Genomic DNA, 22,594 nt, shown 5'->3' on the forward strand with positions numbered 1-22,594 from the left:
ACATTTTGGTGCCCAATGTAGGGCAAGGACTTTTGCTTATCCTGACAAGGACTGATTCTGAGCCCTTCAGAGGAGCTAGCCCGGACCTTTGCATTTTGGTGCCCGACCAGGAACCGACAAAGTCCAGATCTCAGTGGAAAAGTCTCTCTGACCCAGAAGCATGAGTAACAAGGAAACTTTGTTACACTTTTGTTAAAATTTGTTTAACTTTGTTAAAGAGCTAAGGTAGAATTTCAGTGAAATGGGGCAAATGCCTTCTGTTCAAGGAAAATGTTTAGAGAGCATTATCAAGGTTATGAAAAGCCAAGGATTGATTGTAATTTTGGAGGAGATTACTGAACTTTTAAAAACTGTGCAGGTCATATGTCCTTCTTTTTCTCTGAAAAAATAATTGGATCTAGATGAATGGGAATTAGTAGGAAAGCAATTAGGTGAACACTACAATTCCAAACCAAACTTAATTTCCAAAGATACACTTCATACCTACAATTTAATCCAAATGGCTTTAAAAATTGTTATTCCAAAGGAAGAGAAGAAGGAGCAAAATGAGGAGGTGTCAACTAAACTAGGTGAAAAGGCTGAATCAGATAACAATGAAGTTAAGTACAATTCTGAGCAACAGGCGCATTTCCCATCTCTTCCCTCAATTAACCTTTCAGGGGTGGAGCAAGAAGGAGGAGGGGAAGAGGCAGAAATACAAACAGAATTTCCTGTTAAGCAGCCTATGACAAGATTAGAAAAAGCATTGGTTAAAGCTAAGAGAGAAGGACAGGATATAAGTGATTTTATATATGCATATCCTGTGATTGAAGGGATTGACTCTGTAGGGCAAAAAAGGAGAAAATATACACCTTTAGATTTGAATAAAATTAAAGATTTGAAAAAAGGTTGTACCCTTTATGGGGCTACCTCAGCTTATGTTAAAATGTTACTAGATGGTTTGTCTTATGAAGTCCTAACCCTGAATGACTGGAAATCCATAGCAAGGACATATGGAAATATCAGTTTTTGCTACAAAAAGAGGCACCTACAGCAGTCCTTCATCAAGGAGACAGTGTGATTGAGTGGGTGAACCTCCCAGCACAACCAGAACAAAGCCTTACTCCTTACCCAGTGCTTGTGGCTAGAATTTTATTAAAGCCATTAAGAGAGCAGTACAATTATCTGGGATAAGTCCTGAAAGAATATACACATTCTATACTAATGCACAAATTAATGTATGCTGTGAGACTATCCCAGAATGGCAAATTTTATTGGCCACAGCTCTAAATTTTGCACATGGATCTCCATTAAAGAAAACCCAGCTACTACATAATTGGTGATGGATTTTTGAAGAAAAGGTTTCTAAGGTTCTTCTTAAAGGACCAACAATCTTTACAGAAGCCTCCAAAGAAAATATTTGTGCTGTATACTCTCATGATTTAACCATAAAGAGAGTAGTCAGGACTCCTTTTCAGTCCACTCAGCAGAATGAATTATTTCTATCATGCTAGCTCTTACTTATTACCCAGGAGACGTAAATATAATTGCTGATTCAGCCTATTCAGTAGGTGTAGTACAAGAATTACCATAGCCCAAATAAAATTTGCAGTCTCTAATATTTATCAACTCTTTAAGGAACTTCAAGAGCAAGTGAGAAAGCATCCAGGCAAGATTTATATCTTGCATGTCTATTCACATAGTGGACTTCTAGGTCCTATTTTTGATGGAAATTCAAAGACAGATAGCCTTTTAACTATGTTAGCCAGTACGCCTTTATTTCAGGAAGCTCAAGAATCTCATTCTAAATATCATCAGGCTGCTCAAGCTTTAAGTTTACAATTTGGAATAATAAGAGAGGAAACTAGGAGCATAGTAAAAAGCTGTATAGCTTGCCTTCCTTTCCACGCTCCTACACTCCCTCCAGGGAAGAATCCTCGTGGTTTGAGACCCAATGAAATCTGGCAAATGGATGTGACCCACTATAAATCTTTTGGTCATCTGTCTTTTATCCAAATGGTAGTAGATACCTTTTCAGGATTCACTTTTGCAGTGCCAAAGTCAAAAAAGACAGTCCGAGTGGTCACTGAATTCCTTATCCAAGCATTTGCAATTATGGGTATGCCACAAGAAATAAAAATAGATAGTGGACCTGCATATTCTTCTAAACATTTTGCACACTTTTGTGCACAGTATAAGATTTTACACACCACTGGAATACCTTTTAATCCGCAAGATGAGGCAATAGTAGAGAGAAGAAACAGAGACATTAAGACACTCCTCCAAAAACAAAAGAAAGGGGGAGCCATAAGTAACCCTAGAGAACTTCTAAATTTAGTTCTCTATACCATTAATTTTCTAATTTTTGACAAAGGTGCACTGGCTCCGGCAGACAGATTTTATAACCCATCAGAAGGGCAGTGTCCAGTGCGAGCAGCTCCACTGTCCTTAGATAATCGCCAGGTGATGTGGAAAGACCCAGAAAGTGGTGAATGGAAGGGACCAGATAGGTTAACTGCCTGGGGGACAGGATTTGCTTATATTTCTTTAGATGGAGAAGGAATCAGATGGGTGCCAATGAGTCATATTCGCCTTGTCCATCAGAGAGAGACAGAAAAAGAGAAAGACCTCAAAACAAAGGAGAAAATCTAAGAAACATTTGACACTGAAAGAGCATGGCTAATAAGAAGACAGTTAAAGAACTTTAAAAACCAGCAGGAATCAATGGATTTCCTAACACAAGATGAGACTAATGGACAATGGACTTATGGACATTTATAAATTCTCAATTTATGATTATTTGATCATGTTATTTGTTACATACTTCTAGTATGTATTATGTTACTATGTGCTTATGTAATCTATGTAATTATGTATATACCTTCCATATTGATGGATTTATGTTTCAAGGTCATGACCACCCTATGTTCTAAATAAAAAGAAAGGGGGAGATGTTAGGTTCTTACTAAGTGCTAATGAGATAATGAGATATTAGGTTCTTACTAAGTGCTAAGTCGGTACTTAACAATTCTCTAGTTCTGGCCTTTAAGGGGAGTTTTACCCCTTTGAACTTCTGTGGAGGAGCTTGCATGTTTAAGAGGAGCAAGTTCATTGGTAGAAGTAATTTTCCCACAAGCCCTTGCGTTCTCACATGCCCATTCTCTGGGAGGATAAAAGAAGACACCATTGAGCAAGGAGTGAGTCGAGTCTGGGCCAGAGTTGGGACTGTGGCCTGGAAGAGGAGTTCTGGATTGGATCAAGGAGAAGACGTCCCATGGATTCGCAAGTGAAGAGGATAGAGAAAAAGATTCACAGAGAAAAGAAACCTCCTCCCAGAGAAGGATTACAACTGAGAGATGATCAGAACTTTACAGGTGATCATCAGTTTGGAAATGGATTTAGAGGCCATATTATATGAATGTTATAAAACAGCATATACAACATGTTATATATAGTAATATTGTATAGTAAGAAACAGCAAATATCATTCCCGAGAAATGTGGAAAGATTTCTATGAACTAATACTAAAACTCAATGCTGTTTTCCTGGCATTCATCATTAATTGTTAAGATAATTCACCAAAGATTATCTTGAACATGGCATGAACATACAGGGGAAGAGAATGGGGACGGGGGAAGGGAGAGGCAACAGGGGATCTTGGTTCTTATTCCAACTTTACTACTTACTGTGTGACTTTGGAAAGGCCATTTGACCTTTCTAGGCATCATTTGCTCTTATGAGAGATGATGGGTTAAATGACCTTGCAACTCTCAATTTATGCTACTGGGATGCAATAGCCACAGAAAGAAAGCAGATATTGAATCTAGTCATGATCACACTGAGCTTACAGATACGCCTATCTGTAGGATTAATATATCCTTCCATCTGTATGAATGTCTCCCAGTGGAGGATATTTTTGGCTTCCTCTGGGTACAGCTGCTCTATAATACTCTAAACTGAAGGGCATCTCCAATCCTGTTGTAGAATAGACTGAATATTTTTGACTTCACAGGAAGATGCAGCCATACAACTACAATCAGTTTTCCTCATTCTGAATTATAAAAACCTCTGAGTTTCAGACACTTCTCAAATTTCAAATTATTATAGTCCTCACTTAGATAACTTGTCCATTTCCCTACCCTACACTTGGTTATAATCATGTTTTTTTACACAGAGAATTCCTCTTAAAGATAGTGAGGGCATAACAGTGTGGCTGCCTAGGGTTCCAGCATATCAAAGAGTACTAAGCATGAAATGAAACAAGTGTTCCCCAAACAGCTGGCAGTCTGAGTGTCTATGGATGGTTGAAATTTTGTGCTTATTTATGGGGGAAGGGGAGAGGCAGTGGAGGAAAGGAAAAGGTATCAAAAATTAAAGATTAGCTTTCTTCCCTGTCACGGGTTAGCTTTCTGCAGCATTTGGCAAGTTAAGCAATGGAGTTCAGACAACTGCAAACAGATGGGTAACTATTAAAAGATTAGGGCAGCTTTCGTCATTTCTCCAATGGTCTTCATCTGCCCACAGATACTTATTTCCCTTTCATAAAATTTACGTAAAAGATTCAATTATGTTCCTTTTTTAAAAATATATTTTCCGAATGAGACAGAAGCAAAAGCTCTGACGTGTAAAGGGAAAGAATAGACGAAGGAACTTTCTAATTCTGAATTCTCTTGGGATAAGATTCTAATTTCAGCATTGCAGTCTGCACTGGCCCATATTTTGAAAGCCTCCCTACCACATTTGCAGAGTAAAGGACTTTTCAAAATAGATAGTGATATCCACCATTCATATCTGATTACCATCTGGCTCTTGGTCAAGAAGAAACAAAGTTTTATGTGTGTTTCATAAGTGTAACCTTGCTTTTTAAAGGTGTAATGATAAATTGTGGCCATAGTAGCTGAACTAAATGGGAATGTAAGACCAATGGAATAAAAAATAGAGAGAAGTGCATGTGTGACTTAGCTCTTGGAAGAAATTTTTTTTTTAAATTGTGTTCTATTACTTCTGAAATTTTGGGACAAACTACATTTCAGAATAGCAAAGTCTCTATGTAGTATAGGAATGCCTCACTTAATTCAGAATAAGGCTTTACATCCATGGTGTCAAACTCAAAAACAGGGGCCACTAAACCATACATAAAGATCTCTTAAGGCTGCATATTGAAGAAAAGCACATATTATTTTCCATGTTTTATTATATTTTTATTTATATTATTAAATATTTCCCAGTTGCTTTTTAATCTGGTTCTGTTAGAATACTCAGCAATATTGTGGGCTGCATGTGGCCTGATATCTTTGTGTTGCACTGTTTGTGAAAGTAAGTTTATATATTCTTGAAAGTGAGAAACCCTCACTGTGGCTTTAGTTGCAATAGGGCTCTTTTTAATGTCTTCTGGGCAGTGACCTAATTCCACTATCTGGTTTCATTTCCCCAAGGCTTCCTTATTGAAATAGTTGTTGGGACCAGCATTTGAAAGTCCCCCACATTATCTATTTTTAAAATTTTGGGGGGCATATTCAAGATATTTTTAGATGGATATCTAATGCCTATTTTTTTTTCTTAAAATTCTTGGTAGCTACATACCTAGTTTATCTTTTAGGGATGTTGGGCACTCTAAAATTGTTCTATCCCATCTTGATTAAAAAATTTTTTGTTTAAAAACCAAAAGAACTGCAAAAATAAGTAAATAAAATGATTTTTATAGATGTTTTAAAACAAACCAAGTGTTTAAAAATAATTAAGCAAAAGATAGGATGTATACTATTTAATAATAATTTTTCTTTAATTGTCCTTGAAGATATTTACTTCTAGTTACATTCTAAATAGCCTACAGCTAATGTAGCCTACAGCTACAGGTCTACAGCCTGTAAGTTTAATTATTGTATCAGTAGCTATTGCCTGGTTGTTTTAATGTAGTTTATTAAACTTGAGAATTACCAGTTGGTCTGGTGTTGGTTTGGTGTCTCTTGAGGATCTAGACTTAACAGAATGATTTATTGGAAGTAAGATGTACTCCTTATCAATTAACAAGACAAAATATCTGTAACACTGCTTCTGAGCGGAATGTTTGTTTTTAAATAAGAAGTGAGCACAGGTTTTGTTTATATGACAGTGACGAAACTGGATGTAATTTTGACTGTTTTCTTTGCCCCAATCTGATGAAGAACAATGTTAGCCATGCCAAAAATAATCTTTTAATCTTATCCAGTTTGGAAGTTTAAACAAGATCATTGTGCTTTTTTCATAAATTAGTGAAATACTTGTTATCAAATCTTTTATTTATAATGAGAAGCTATTCTTGAATGAAATGGAAATAATTCTTGTCTTACTGAACTGAATATTTTCAGGAATAGGAGATAGAAATAGGGACCAGACCTGTAATGCATTAGCATGGGAAAATTCCAGATGGTGAATCTGCTTCCAACTAGAGGTCAGCACCTTCTCCATTACAACTTGTGGTCTTAAAGTTGCCTGGGAAAAAGTGTCAAGCTAGTAGTCATCCTGCAAAATTCCTGGGTGCTACTTAAACAAAATGAAAACATCACTGGGAAATGTTTAAAAAATAAATAAAAATGACAAAACATAATGTTAGTTTGTGATTTTCTAAGTCTGCACATAGCCCAAAAGGAGTCTTTTCTATTTGTTTGACATTGCTATCCTAGAGCACTAAGAAGTTAATGCACTTGCCAAAAAGTGAGACTGAACATGTTCTGACATTAAGAAACTGAGGCAGGTGATCTTGGAAAAGTAGAATATATCCTTAAACTAGATCATTTTTTTAAAAAATTCTTTTCTGACCTTATTGGAGAAAGAAATGTATGCTGTTACTATGTTAGTACAAATTAAGAAAGAAAACTTGAAGCAAACTTCTACTTAACAGCCACAAAGTAGTGTGTCACTCTATATAATATAGTCAGTGGATGATGAAAAAAAGACATGGGGCCTCATTACCACCTATGACACTCACTACCTGTAGATTCCTGGCTGATCTCTTAACCTCATGGCAAAGTTTTTCTCATCTGTAAAGCAAAGGGATTAGACTAGATGAATTCTCATTTTCCCCCAGCTTTGAATTTCTATGTTTTTGATATCTACAACAACAATAGTAGTAACAGCAATAATGACTATTTATATAATGCTTCAAGATTTATAAAATCTGACAGATGTGGGAAGTAGATATTATTATATTCCCATTTAACAAATGAGAAAAATAACATTAAAAAAAAAAAAAAAAAAAGCTTAAGTGACATTCCCAGGGTCGTATATTTAGTAAATAATTGAGAGAGGATTTGAACTCTGATATCCCTGAAATAAATTTTATGTGGCTACATTTGAGGGTTTTATTGATTGAGCTTAGATAAGTTGCTAATTTTTTAAATTATAAAGACATATTTTTTTTAATTGTAGAGGCTTTTAATTTCAAAACACCTTTTACACCTTTTTATGTTAGATACCAACATCAATTCTTTGTTCAGCAATCAACCTCATGCCTCAATTCTATAAATAATACTAAGAATGCTATAACTGTTGGCTGCCACAGAGTTTGTAACTAGAAATTAGTTTATAATTGAAAATTAGTAAAAACAGGTATTTGATAAAATGTTGAATTTTGTATGACTTATTTGGGCCAAGTGGAAAGAAAATGGACTAGATATACCACATTTTCTCCCAATTCAGACTTTTGTGCTCCAGATTACATTTTTTTAATATAAAAATGAACTTATTAGCAAACGTTTTTGAATGCTAGCTGTTTTTCTTACCATTTATATCCTAAACTGAGTTCTTATTCTTACTCAAGATTGATATTGTATCCATTTTTGTTCATTTTTATTTTCAGAATGGCAGAAACACAGGGATTGCTGGAAAGGCTGGAGAAAGCTGTAATCCGCTTAGAATCATTGTTTTCTGGGACAACTGGACCTCATGGGGAATGTGGAACAGTTAATGGAGTCAATGGAGGTAGGACCAATGGGTATTATTGAACTTATGCCTTATAATATAAACAGATTTCTTTGCTACCTCATTTTAGAATTAAGCAGTCTGCTTTATCATAAAACAATTGAACAAAAAAACCTAAAAGTAATTTCTATAGCAAAGAAAACAAAAATTTGTGAACCACTGAAAGAAGTGTTGATATTAGGGACTATTAAGAATATAGTCCATTTTCTAGACTTTGCTAAGATTTTTTTCTGTTTTATTATGTGTGGATATATTCATTCTGTAGCACTAAATTCTGAGAAATTTTTTTAAAAAGAAAAGAAAAGCTGCCAAAGAGTCAGAACATAAAGAAGCATTGTTTTCTTTAAATTTCAGATGTAGAGAACTATCATTAAGGTTATGGACAATGAGCCTCAGGCACTTTAAGAAGTAACTATACATGTCTCAAAATAAGTACAGACTTCATCTCAATTTTCCCTTTTCTTATGAGTCCTTCAGGTGAGGGAAGATGAAGAAAAGATAGATTACTCATTCTTTCTGCATAACTAGACTAGACTCTTTATGAAGCACAGTTCAACATTACTTCTAGTTGACCCTATGAAGTTGTTTTACTCTATAAGCAAAAGTTCTATTAAGATTTCAGGGCTTAGGTCTCAAAAAAGATGAGAGAAAGAGGAGAAGAATCTGTAAATACAAAAATATTTTTATCAGATTCTTTTGGGATTACAAAGAACTGGAAATAAGACGGTGCCCATCACCTGAGGAATGGCTGAAAAATTATGGTATATGAATAGAGTAAAATACTATTGTCACAAGAAATAATGAAAAGGATGATTTTAGAGAAACATGAGAAAGACCTGTGTATACTGATGCAAAGTTAAACAGACTGAATCAGGAGAACAATTTATACATAAACAATCATCTTATTAAAAGAGATAATTTTGAAAAACTTAAAAACTCTGATCAATGCAATGACCCATATGACCACTGCTATGCACTATCTGACAGAGAGGTAATGGACTTAGGTTACAGAATGGGACTAATACTTTATCAGTATTAGAATTTATTTTCCTTGACAACATTTGGTAGTGTTTTTAAAATTCTCTAGAGAATTTTTAAAATTCTCTAGGTCATTACCAATTCTTTTTACAATTCTTCCTTGTCCCATTTAAAATTTCTTCTATTTCATACCCACTTGGAAATATTTCAGGCTATTTTGGATTGAGAAAAGCTTTGGGGGTCAGAAAAAGCTTTCACGGGGCAAGATTTATGTTAGTGCTTCTAGAATTTCAGGCTTACTTAGCCCTGGGCCTTGTATTACATGCCCAAAGACAAAAATTACTGTGAGCACAATTGTGCAGGCTCATTTTTTTTTTTTTAATTTTGAACAGAATGAAAATAGAAATGTCTTTGAGGAAATTGAAAGGAAACATTGTTTAAGAGAAATCTGCCAGGATTCCATAAGCTTTCTCTGCATCAACTAAGACATATCTATGGTTTCATTTTGTGTCTTTTTGTAAGCTACACAGTTGGTACATGAGATTCATTAGTCTGCACTTGTAAGAAAACATTTTCATGTTGTCTCATACTCAGCATGTTTTATTATTCTGCTATAGACCTCAGGTGATCACAAGACATTTCTCTAAACATAATGAGTACAAATGACCAAGAATATCAGGGAGAGAAGAAGAAAATGGGGGAAGGAAAGAGAGAGGGAGAAAGAGAAAGAGGAGATGAAGAAAGAGAGGAGAAAGAAGACGATGATAATAAAGACTGTTTAATAAAGTCTAAATACAAGATGATTCTGAAAGACCACTGAATAAGATAAAACTTCATTAATTAAAGACATATTATTCAGACAGGGACTGAGCCAAATTGAATTTTTTTCATTCTCCATGAAAAGAGGATTTACTAAGGAAAATAATAGATTCAACCTTATTTTAGGGGAGATTATCTGAAAACAAATTGTTGCAATCACATTATATATAACTGATACAACAAATCATTCTCATCTGCTCATCAAAGCAGGTTTCTTAAGAACAATCAAGTTAGTTTGCTAACCTATTTATTTATTTAGTACTCTAATATCTTCCTCAAAGACTTCAGTATTTTAAAAATTACTGATACCTTGACCTTCTTAATCCTGACAAACTCCTCCTTATTGACCTTCAGTATTCCCTCACATTCTTCTCTCCATCTCTGTCTCTGATTTTTAACCTTTCTAATCCTATTTTTTTCAGTCTGTTTTTTGTCTATATGTTTCTTTGACTTTGTCTACATATGTCTTTGTCTATGTCTCTTTGTCTCTGTGTTTCTCTCTATATCTACAGAAAGAAAGGGGGGGAAGAATAGACATTTCACTCCATATTCAGCCTTGAATTTGTGGTTTGTCATTTTAATGTTAATGCTTTTGAAGCCTTTGCTACCTCTGGAATTATGCAAATAAAGTGACTAAAATATCCATACCGTTTGATCCAAATTTTCCAATACTAGGCATATGCTAGGGGTAGATAGGTGTCACAGTAGATAGATTGCTGCCTGGAGTCAGGAAGAGCTCTGTTTGCCTCAATTTCCTCATTTGTTAAATGGGAATAATAATAGCATCTATCTCCCAAGGTTGTTTGGAGGACCAAATAGTAGAATAATTGTAAAATTAAAATGTTTTACCATTATTTGAATATTAGCTATTATACTCCAAGAAGATCTGGGATAAGAAGAATGTTCCATATACACCAAATATTTATAGCAGGACTTTTTGTTCTAGCAATGAACTGGTGAATGCCTAAACTAATTGTGGTATATGAATATAATCAAATATAATTATGCTAAATAGTAAGATGAATGTGAATAGAGAAGCATGGGAAGATTTACACAAACTGATGAAGAATAAAGTTAGCAGTCAGGAATACAATATACAAACTAACTGATACAACATAAATGAAAAAACAACTACAAAGCAATCAAAAGTGAATTATTTCAAAATTTCAAAGAACATGGACCCAAAGAAGAGAAAGGAAAAGACATTTCCCCATCAATTCCTTTGAAGAAGTGAGAGTTCCATGTTTCTAGAACATTTAATATATTTTAGATGCTTTTTGATATATTGGTCAATTTTTTTTGTTTCTCTTTTTTTCTTTAAAACTATATTATTTAACTTCCTAGCTGTGTGATCCTGGGCAAGTCACTTAACCTCAATTGCCTCAAAAAATATTATGTATTACATAGAATGGTTATCTAGGAGTAGGGAGGAATAATGGTGGAAATTTTGGGAATAATAAAAGATATCAATGAAAAAAAATTTTTTTAATTCCTCAGTACTCAACAGTATTCATCAGTATTCAACATTCTCAACATGAAAATCTTCATCTCTTAGAAATCTCCATTAATTCATTTCTTTGTTTCCTCTCCAAAATTTCTTATCATTAAAAAAGTCATGAGGTCAAGTTGACTTTTTCTACTCACGATTTGTGAGACATTATCTCATATGAGCTCTGATGCTATTCAATAATCACAGAAACACATGATTTTATGATTGTAAGATAATTCAGTTTCTTCCGCCTAGTTCCCAGAAAGAACACCTGAGAAGTTATCATCCAACTTTTACTTGAAGACTTCCACTGAGGGAGAACTTACTACCTCCTGAGGCATCATATCCCACTTAATTAGCAATGGTTATTAAGGAAGGACTGCTTTGGTCTGCTTTTTTTCCAGCTCATCAGTTTTTTTTCTAAAATGAGGCAACTAGAACTGAATACAGTACTTCAGATATTAGTCTAACTGTGACATACTACAAATAGAACTATGACCTCCATGCTCCTAGAAGATATTTCTTTTAATGTACCCTAAGTTATCATATGTTTTTTGACTGTCACATCACATTGTTGAACTCATGGTCATCTAAAGCCTTCAAATCTTTTTCAAATTGCTATCTAACTATGCCTCTTTATTATTTATAAAATCACTGCTTTAAAACTGACCATAAACTTTATATTTATCCCCATTAAATTTTGCTTTAATAGAGTTAGTCCAGTGTTCTAGCCTGTCAAGATTTTTTTTTTTTGGATAATGACTCTAACATCTTGGCTTTAAATCCTACTTATGCCACTTACTCCTTGTGTTACTTTGGACAGTCATCCTCTCTGAGGTTCAATCAAATGTAAAATGAAAGAGTATGACTCTAAGGTAGTTTTCAACCCTAAATCTATGATCCTGTTATTCATCCTTTGTATTGTTAGATATAACTCTTAGGTTTGTGTCTTCAGAAAATTTAATAAGATTTTATCCATGCCTTTGCCTTAAGTCATTGATATAAATGTTAACCGATACATGTACAAATCCCTGGGGCACTCCTCTAGAAAACTCATTTCAAGTTGACTTTAATGAAGAAATAATATGTCTACTACAATTTTGAATGTTTACTTTTTAAATCTCCCTAATTAATTTTTAATGTACACATGTAATTTAATTAAACTGTTTTATAGCTAAAAACAACTTTTAAAATGATTATGGTAATAATTTAGGAAACAAGTTCTCATTGTATCTTCCTTTATGTGGGAAACTCAATAAAATTTATCAACTTCCCCTCCCACCAGCTTTAATTAGTATATATGCTGTAACCCCATCTTCTCAAAAAGACATCATAAATTTGATAGTTGCTAAAGATTTGGTAAGGAATTTGGGGGATAGTGCTAATAGATAGGAGTATTATATAATCATTGATTGCTAGAGCTGAAAAGGACCATAGATATTTTCATGGAAGAATTCCTGACCTTTTTATGTAATAGACCTCTTTGGCAGTCTGATGAAGCCTACAGATCTATTCTCAAAATGTTATTTTTTTATAATTGAAAACATAATTTTCTCGGATAAATTCATTTTCCCCCTGAAAGCTATCCATGAATCAATTGGGCAGAAGGCAGTGGACCCCAGTTTACGAATCCCTAATCTCCACTGCTGAACCTAGACAGACTATGGACTGTGTTTATGCAGTCAGTTAAATAATGGAAAGAACCATTATTTTGAAGTCCAAAAATTTAAATTCAAATCTTAAGTTTCTTTGCTTATTAACTATATAAACATGAACAAGATACTAAGACCCTTAGAACAAGAATTCTTAGACTTTGTACAGGAGAGTAAGGCTCTAATTGAGGTTTCTGAGTTAAATAATAAACCAACCAAGTAGAACCCCCAAAACAGGTATTGTTTCCCTTAGGGACAACTAATATAAAGTTAAAGAAATGTTTGTTTTTTTAAAATGGGATACTGATTGTTCATGAAGTTGGTTGTCAAATACAGTTTCTTAATGTTATGAACAGAAATCTGGGTTTCAACAGGGACTTAAATAGAAATATTCCATGGATGTGAGGGCGATCTGGCTGCGACATCTATCACCCCATTGATCGCCAGGGTTGATTCGGCTGATCTGGCTGGCTAGGCGGGTGTCCCCTTCCTCCCTCACCGCTCCATGTGTGTCCCTCCCGAAGCTGCGCGCTCGGTTGAAGAGGACGACCTTCCCTGATAGAGGCGTACCGTTCTTCGGTCAAGGGTATACGAGTAGCTGCACTCCCCTGCTAGAACAAGCTCCCAAGGTCTATTTAAATAGAAATATTCCAAATAAAAAAGCCCAGACATCTCTTTTGATTAATAGCTGAAAAAAAAAATAAATATTTTACATCATTCAGATTCACCCTTATCCCTATCTGAGGGTTAGAATCATTGCCAGTTTGAACAGTATGATATTGGGTACCATATATTTGTTAGCACATAAGCATTTTTCATAAATATACATAATACAGACATATATACTCACCCATGATGCACAAAATAAGCATGGCAAATAACTGATTACTACTGATTATTACTTCTTAAAATCTGATGATTCTATGATTTAGTGAGCCTTCCTTCCCGCAGGTAAGTGACTTAGTAGTGGATATTTGCAATACTTTATTTTGGAAGCTAGCTTATAATTCACTCAGGAAAATGAAAAATAGGAAAATAAATAAATATATTATAGATCACCCAAGCTTTACTTTTTGATATAGTCATGTACCTTATGTGTCCTTAATAAATACTGAGGAAGTAAAATGAATAACTGCATGAACAAGATGAGTTAATCCCTGCTATCTAAGAAAGGATAGTAACAGCTGTTTCCAGCTAACCAGGGAGTAATAAAGTGTCTTTCTTTCAAAGGTGTTGCACCCTCAGTGGAAGCTTTTGACAAATTGATGAATGGCATGGTTGCTGAGTTTCTGAGGAACAGTAAGATCCTTGCTGGGGATGTGGAAGCTCACGTGAGTATTTTCTGTTTTACTTGCTTATTACTAAGAGAATGACTTGCATAAACACTGTCACTGCTTGCTGAGCATTGAATTCTTCTCGATATAGTGGGCTTTGATGAAGGCAGCACAATGGCATGGATAAAGCTCTGGACTTAGAATGAGGAAGACCTGGATTTGAATCTTCCCTTTTTTGCTTTTTAATTGGATCTCTTGGAGCCTAAGTTTGCCAGTAGAGAAGATAATATCTACCCTAAGAGTTGTTGTGAAGATGAAAAAAGTAAATGTATATAAAGTTATATAAATTAGCTGGTAGTGGTGGTGGTAGTAATAAGAGGAGGAGGAGGAAGAAAAGGAAGAAGAGGAAGAATGATGATCATGTAATCGTGGGAGGAGGAAGTGGAGGAATAGTGATACATGGTATTCAAATAAGCTTTAGACTTAGAACATCCAGATTCACATTCTGGCTCTGACAATTACTAGTTTGGTGACACTTTCATCTTTTTGGGTCTACTTCCTTATTTGTAATATGGAAATAATTTTACTTTACTGCTTAATTTCTGTGATTTCTAAATTGTAAGTATGCATTCTAAAATGTAAGTATGCTTGTTCCAGTGAAGAGAAAGTTAAATCTGCTATCCTGTCCTCCCCCCACTGCCTCCACACTCTTCATTCTGCAGGAAGTATAGCAGCAAGTCACTGCTAATTTAAATTGAACTATCTTCTAGCTTCTAGATCATCTCATACTATGGTCTTAGAGAAGGATTTTTTAAAAAATTTTCTCTCTCATGGACCCCTTTGACAGTCTGGTGAGGCCTCTGGACTTCTTGGAATCATGCTTTTAAATACACAAAATAAAATACACATGATTACAAAGAAAATCACTTATATTGAAATATTGTTATCAAAATATTTATAAAAGATATATTGAGAAACGCCAAGAATATCCAAGCTAAGAATCTGTAGTTTAGAGACTTCAAATGTTTTTGATTCAGATGACAAACTTTTAGTAACTTTGGGGTTTATCCTGCTCTATCCAAGAGGGTCACTATGTTATTGGGTTTTGTTCCATTTTTCTACCTTTTACAGATTTTTAAATGATTTAGTGCTGCAAATCTGATCCAGGAAGCAAATGAATAAAGAAATAAATGTGCTCACCAGAGCCTTCATTTTTCATTTGCTTTTGTTTTCTCTGATTAAGGTGTTTACACATCTCAGACATCTGTATACCTATAGATTTTCCAGCAACCAGTTAGGCTTGGTACTAACAGTAGTATTAAATGCAACTAGAAACCTGATTCTGAGGTAAAACTTTGGCTTGGACAGAAAAAATCACCTATCTTGTATCCTTGGCATTTTTTCTCTGATTCTCCTTCATTTGTAAATCTAAAAATGAATAACTGCACAAAGCTTTGCCTAAGGTGCCACAGCAAGTAAAATATTAGTGAGTGGGAGGGAGAAGGCAGAGAAGGAAGCAAAAGTTTTGTAATCATTACTTCTCCTCAACTTGGGGATAATGAAGTGAAGTGAGGAGGGCTTTGGACATAGAATTAGTCTTGGTTATGTTTCTAATGAATTGTATGACCTTTCTGGTTCTCTTTTTTCCTCATCTATAATTGGGGGGAAAGGAAGGCATGAGAAATTTGGGGTGGGAGGAACAAAGGTAATATCTTAAGTCCTTTCTGGCTCTCAGTATTAATGCTTCAAATGAATAGTTCTAGCCAACTGTGCTTAAGTTTTCTGACTGGAATGCTTTGAGCTAAAGAATTTAAGTGAACTCAGCAAGTAGATATGCAAGTATAATATCAGCACATATATTTGGAAGAATCTTCTGCCTTTAAAATGGAGAGAACTCTCTCTAATCGCATATCCTTCCCTTACTGTATCTCCTTGATTTAGAATCAGAAGACTTGAGTTTGAATTATAGCTCTCCTACTTAATGCCACTGTGAACTTTGGATAAGTTACAACCTCTTGGTCTGTTTCACTGTCTATAAATTAAGGGGTTCGACAAGGTGGTAGGCCTCCAAAGTTCTACCTAACTCTGTTATTCAATTATTTTTAAGATTTCCAATATAAACCTTTCAGGGGATCTCAGCTTACCTCTGTGGCTACAGTATTTATATTTCTTTTTGGAATGGGAGGGGGCAATTGAAGCTAAGTAACTTGCCCAGGGTTATATAACTAATAAGTGTTAAGAGCCTGAGGCTGGATTTAAACTTAAGTCCTCTGACTCCAGGGCTGGTGCTCAATCAGTTGCACCATCAAGCTGCTCAGCTGCAATATTTTCAATAAATATTTCTATAATCCTTCACAAAATATTTAAAGTGGGTTCCTTTGTACCTGAGAACAGAATTGTTATCACTGTCTTTATTTTAATTAGTTCAAATGTTCTAACTGAGGAAACAATTGGAATAGAAGGAAGCATCAGTATCAGATCTATGCTCCCCATGAAATTGCAATAATAGCATAATGTAATTTAAGCATAACATTTTCCCATTGACAGTTTTATGTTTATAAGGATCTCTGATAGATTGAAACTTAGTTTCTGTGACATGATGATATCTGATATATTAATATTAAAAATGGGAGGTCAGCATTCAATAAATATTAGTTAATCAATTTCTCATCAAAGTCAAAAGAAGTGGCTTCTTACCATGAAAAGATTTGAGTAAAAATTCTTATTGGAGAATCTTGAGGACCTATATTATATCTTACCATATATAAGATATTTGTAGTGAGTTCAGTCACTATGTGGATGACCTTGGTGATAATTATTTCTGTCCATATTTATTTCATTATCATCTTTGTATTTGATGTTTCAAATAAGGAGATATTTCAAAATAGGCACATTCTTCTGCAAGATAGAATTAAAAGTAAATTCACATTTGTCACTGTTAAGTCTGGGGGAAAAAAATACAAAACCTTTTACTTAAAGGTTTAAGTTGTGAGTCTATAGGAGAAAATCCAGGCTGCCATAACCCATCTGTTTATTACTAACACTCTGAACAAGTAGTTTATTTTTTTCTGTGTCTTATAGGCCATGTGTCATGAGCATTAAGCTTGCAGCTGCTGCCTTTCCCATAAGCCAAGAATGGGGGTTGAACTTTGTTTCAAGAACACACCTGTTGCCTAGAAAGAGCTGACATACCTGATTGAGCAGGATGGTAATATGAGAGGCTAGCAGGTTTTTATATTATATTAAATAAATGACACAAATGAGCATCATGTTGAATCCTGTTCCTAATTCTTAAAAGCTGTTTCATTGGTATTACAAAAAAAAAATAAATAAAAATAAAAAGGGGAAGGGGAAGCAAGTCTATTATTTAACGACTGCTGCAATATGTTTGACCCTGGTTTGGGCTTGACTTATTGTATACTCAATAGTCTATTGACAAAGGAGACCACATAAAAGAGAGAATTAATAACTATAATTAGAAGGCTATAGTAAACTGAAGAACATAGCAGATTTAAAAAAGATTAGATCTTTTAAATTCTACTTGGATGGAACATGAACCAAATGGTCTATTTAAATTGCTCTTTAATTTAAGAATAACTCACCATTGAGTCCAAGAAGGGCATTAACACAGTTTGTCCTTCACTTAAGTAAAGGGAGAAAAAAGAAAAAAAGAAAAAAATGCAAAATTTAATAATTGTTCTTTTAGAGTAACAACAATCCTCAGTATCAAAATGAGGAATCATTTAATCTGTATGAGGCCAAAACAGTGAAAACTCAATCATTTGATTGTGGTCATTTGATTGTGTTTCATCTATAGGACACCAATATTGGTGTGCCTTACATTTTTCCCTGAAGTGATTTTTTTTTTAATTAAAATAAACAGTTGTTTTAGAATCATATGAAAGTAACTGAATGATTGTGCTGTTTTAAAACCAACTGAAAGTAAGATAGTCTTCCAATTCATTTATTAAGTACTTTTGGAAACTTATTAAAATTCACAATGCAAGCTATTTTTAAATGATTTTCAAGTCATTTCCCTTTCTGACTTAGAAAGGAGATGATCCCTGTTAGCTTTATTTTATTATTGCTAGCAACAAAAAACTTATTGATAATATATTGACATTGCTACTGAAAATATTATTTCTAGATGTTCATCATATAACCAAATAACTTCCATCCTCCCTCAAAGTTTTTACAATTCACTTGTTAACAATAATAATTATTATTATTGCTATGAGTATTAATAATCATAACAAAAAATTTCAAAATAATGAAAACTTGTATTTTACTTAGTTTTAAAGGGCTAGAACTGAGCAATGCACTTGGATAATGAAGCACGTGAGACTAATTGCCAATTGGACAGTTCCCTATTAACTTGTTTGAAGGTTGGCCCTCCCTAGATGTTCTGTGCTGACTTGATTGGTGGGACAAAGAGGGAGAAGTGGTGTGTGTGGGAGGAGCAGGAGGAGGAAGAGGAATTGAGATGCAGAACCTGACTCAGTCTCTTCTGGCATTTGAGGGAGGAAGGTGTGTTTGTGTGTGAGGTAGCTAGGCCTAACCCCCTGATCTTGACTGTAAAAGATCAAGAATAAAGATGTTTAGTGATCCTGACTCCGGCTGATTTCTGGGAAGACAGAGTTCCAGCATTTTGGCGCCCGAACGTGGACGCATCAGGAATTATCAGGTTTTAAAAATATTTAATATTCAGAATTAAGATTCTGAAAGATCCGGTAGAAACGCCACTTAGGAGGGAAGGCAGAGAGGCAATATGGACCCAGGTAACTCTGGGATCAGGCTCAAGGATATAGCTGAACATAATGCTTATATAAATAGGTTAAAGAGCCAGATGGAAGATCTTTTAACAAAGATCACCACTGAAGAACAGCAGGAAGCTTGTAATCAAGCTCCGAGAAAGCTATCCCCACACCCATTAAATATAGCTTGGAGAGGGAGCAACCTAGAGCTACTGTGTTTGTATGACAGTATAGAGTATAGAATGTGACAACTAGAAGTTGAGTTAAATATAGAATGACAAGAGTTGCTAGAATTGCAGGTTAAACTACAGGTTGAGATAGAGAAAGAAGAAAAAGCTAGGTTACTACACAAACCAGTGGCTGAAGCTAAGGAGGGAAATAAACGAACCACATGGACTTCAGTTGGAGAAATTCTTCTTAGCTTTTTGTTGGTTTACCTCGTGCATTATTGTTTTAAGGAATTTATTGATTACTCTTCCATTGAGAAGAAGTTTAATTCTTATGTGCAAAGCTCGGGTTGGATTTTAAATCAGCCTTTGGGGAATTTTCCAATTCCTGACCCTCTTCCCTCAGCCCCACTTTCATGGGCCAAGGGAGAAGGAGGAGGAGGAGGAAAAGGAAGGGCGATAATATCATCAGCACTGCCCATTAATCCATTCAAAACTCCTGTGTCTTCATTTCAAAGGACTGGAGTAGGCTTTATGGTCCAAGGCAAAAAGGAATTGTGGTGTATTGACTATAATCAGAAAAATTTTAAAAATACTGTTCGGTTAATTTCTAAAAAACCTTACACTTAGTTCTTACTTTCTAGACTGATACTAGAGAAGTGATAAAATATGTTCAACTTTTTTTTATTGACCTGTTACATATCACATAATGTAGGCATAAGGAATCCAATAGTTCTAATGAATAAGTGACTCGAGGTTCCCAAAATAATTTTTGTGTCCCTGGTGTAATGGGAAGAAAATGGATTGAGAAAAATCAGGAACACTCAGTGATAGTTTTATTTCTGTTATTAATTGGGTGGGTGATATTGGGCAATTTTAAACTCTAACATCACTATAACTTAATTATGATATGAACAAATAAACTACTAAGCTCCTTTTAATTCTGTAATTCCATGATTCATTAATAATAGATAATATTTATATAGTACTTACTGTGTGTCAAGAACTGTGCTGAGTGTTTTACAATTTGTTGTTTTTCAGTTGCTTCAGTCATGTGCAATGCTTTATGATTATATGTAATTTTCTTGGCAAAGATACTAGAGTGGTTTGCCATTTCCTTTTCCAATTCACTGTACAGATGAGGAAACTGAGGCAACATATTTGTTTTTACAGTTGTCTCATTTTATCCTCACTAAAACTCTGGGAAATAGGTGATTTTATTATCCCCATGTTACAGAGGGAAGAACTGAGACAAGCTGGAGTTAACTGTCTTGCCCAGTTCACACAGCTAATAAATGTGTGGGCCCCATTTGAACTTAGGCCTTCCCAACTCCAAGTCTGATATTCTATCATTCATTGCAAAAATGAGTATAATATATAAGATGGAGAGTGGGCGGAGGGGGGGGGAGAAGGAGGGGAAGGGAAAGGGGAGTGGAAAGACGGAATCACAACACCTGGTCTGTCATATTTTGATGTATTACCAAAAAGAGATCTTCATTATACAGAAATGAGATATCATGAGATCTTAGTTTTGGAGTTAAAATGCACTTTTAAAAACATCTGTTGTAGCTTCCTAGTTTTACATGTAAGGATTCTGAGCCCCAGAGAGGTTAAGGGACATGCCTCCCAATTTTACTAAGGGAGCAGATGCAAAATTTGAACTGAAATCCTGTGACTCCAAACCAGGTACTTTTTTCACTGCATGCTCTCTTTTGACTGAAATTGAGTTTAGCTGACCTTATTAAATATCTGGGCAGTGAGGTGGCACAGTGGATAAAGCACTGACTCTGGAGTCAGGAAACTTCTTCTGAATTTAAATCTGGCCTCAGAAATTAACTAGCTATCTTGGAGAGTCAGCTATGACTGAAAAAAAAAAACAAACAAACAACCTGATTAGCATTAAATGCCTATTTCATTCAGAATATTGGGCAAGATATATAGTTTATAAAGATTTATTCTGTACCTTCATGGAGCTTATGTTCTCTGGAAGATATGACACATACATCTATAATGTAAAAATAATACAATAAATACAGAAAAAAGAGCAAAGTGCTCAAATGAGGTCTGGGAGAAGGATTAGGGAAAAAGTTTTCTGAAATATAATTTTTGGTCAAGATCTATTATATCAACCACAAAGGAAATTCTCCAGCTGTCTGAATCACCAGCTTGTCAGCAATTTGCTTTTTTATAATGTTGCTTGACTTTCTTTATGGATAGAATATCAAGGGAAGGCTTCATAGATGAAGTTGCATTTGACCTAGGATTTGTGAAGTGAAATATATTTTAATAGTGGAGGAGCATTCTGGATAGAAAGAATGATATATGCTAATACTTAGAGGAGAGAAAGCACAGGATATGTAGTGAACCACAGATTAAACCAGTTTGGTTAAATAATGGAGTAACTGTGGGAAGTAACAGGAGATGAAGCTGGAAAGATAGGCTAGATTTTATTGTAGAGAGGCCTTGAATATCAGGTCAAATATTTTGGAATTTATTCTGTAGGTGAAAGAGAATCTTTGCAAGTTTTTTGAGAAGAGGAATGACATGATTTAAATAATGATTTGAGACAATTGTGATCACAAAAGATAAAACAATTTTGACTATATCAAATTTAAAAGGTTTTACACAGCAAAATTAATGTATTAGGATAAGAAGAAAGACAGGAGATAGAGTGCTGGGCCAGGAATCAGGAAGATCTGAGTTCATATCAGATACTTACTAGCATGTGACCTTGATCAAGTCACTTAACCTGTTTGCCTAGATAATGGCAAACCACTTTGCCAAGAAAATCTTATGGATCAGATAGTTCAGGAGGTCATAGTCAGACACAACTGAACAACAAAAGATAAGAAGAGAAGTAGTTGATTGTATCAACTATCTTTGATAGGATGTGGTATCCAAGTTATATAGGTAACTAACAATAATGTATAAGACTAAAAGTCATTCCCCAATTTAAAAAAAGTAGTCAAAATATATGAATGGTTCTTTAAAAATAGTTGGAAATCATTAACAACTCAATGAAAGATTTCTCCAACTCATTTACAATAAGTACAAATCAAAACAACTCTGAGATTTCACTTTATAATCTACAAGTTAGCAAAGATGAAAAAAAATAGCAATATTATAGGTGTTATAGAAAGACAAGTATATTGATACACTATTGATAAAATTGTAAATTGAAAGTGACTAAAATATCTACACCAGAGGTATCAAAGTCAGAGTTAGCAAAACTCCCAAATGGACTGAACCAGATTAAAATACTATTGAGAAACATTTAACAAAATAAATAAAAGTGTATTATAACATAGATAATGTTAATGAGATTTTCTATGTCAGAATATGCTAGCATATATCTATTTCTATTTAGGTTTGAGATCACTGGTCTATATCTCTTTAGTCTAAAGATACCATTTTAGATATATGCCCCATTTAATTCAATTGCAAAAACAAAGTTTCTATATACAACAAAACATCTACATTACTACCTGTTTTTTAGTAGCAAAGAATTAAAGCAAAGTAGATG

At 34.5% G+C, this 22,594-nt stretch overlaps 1 protein-coding gene across 3 annotated transcripts in view; it reads left to right on the forward strand.

The window, feature by feature from the left end:
- Positions 1–22,594, forward strand: part of CAP2 (cyclase associated actin cytoskeleton regulatory protein 2) — a 163,848-nt gene that overhangs the window by 22,135 nt on the left and 119,119 nt on the right. For 2 of the 3 annotated variants that reach the window (XM_074272336.1, XM_074272318.1), the window contains exons 2-3: positions 7,817–7,938; positions 14,107–14,207. In XM_074272336.1, coding sequence (XP_074128437.1) covers positions 7,818–7,938; positions 14,107–14,207 — 222 coding nt within the window. In that variant the 5' untranslated portion in view covers position 7,817. Of the gene's footprint in view, positions 1–7,816; positions 7,939–14,106; positions 14,208–18,421; positions 18,835–22,594 lie in introns of those variants that run through there. The other variant, XM_074272327.1, reaches the window with a different exon arrangement.

This window comes from Sminthopsis crassicaudata, chromosome 1 (assembly GCF_048593235.1).
Source record: "Sminthopsis crassicaudata isolate SCR6 chromosome 1, ASM4859323v1, whole genome shotgun sequence".
NCBI lineage: Eukaryota > Metazoa > Chordata > Mammalia > Dasyuromorphia > Dasyuridae > Sminthopsis > Sminthopsis crassicaudata.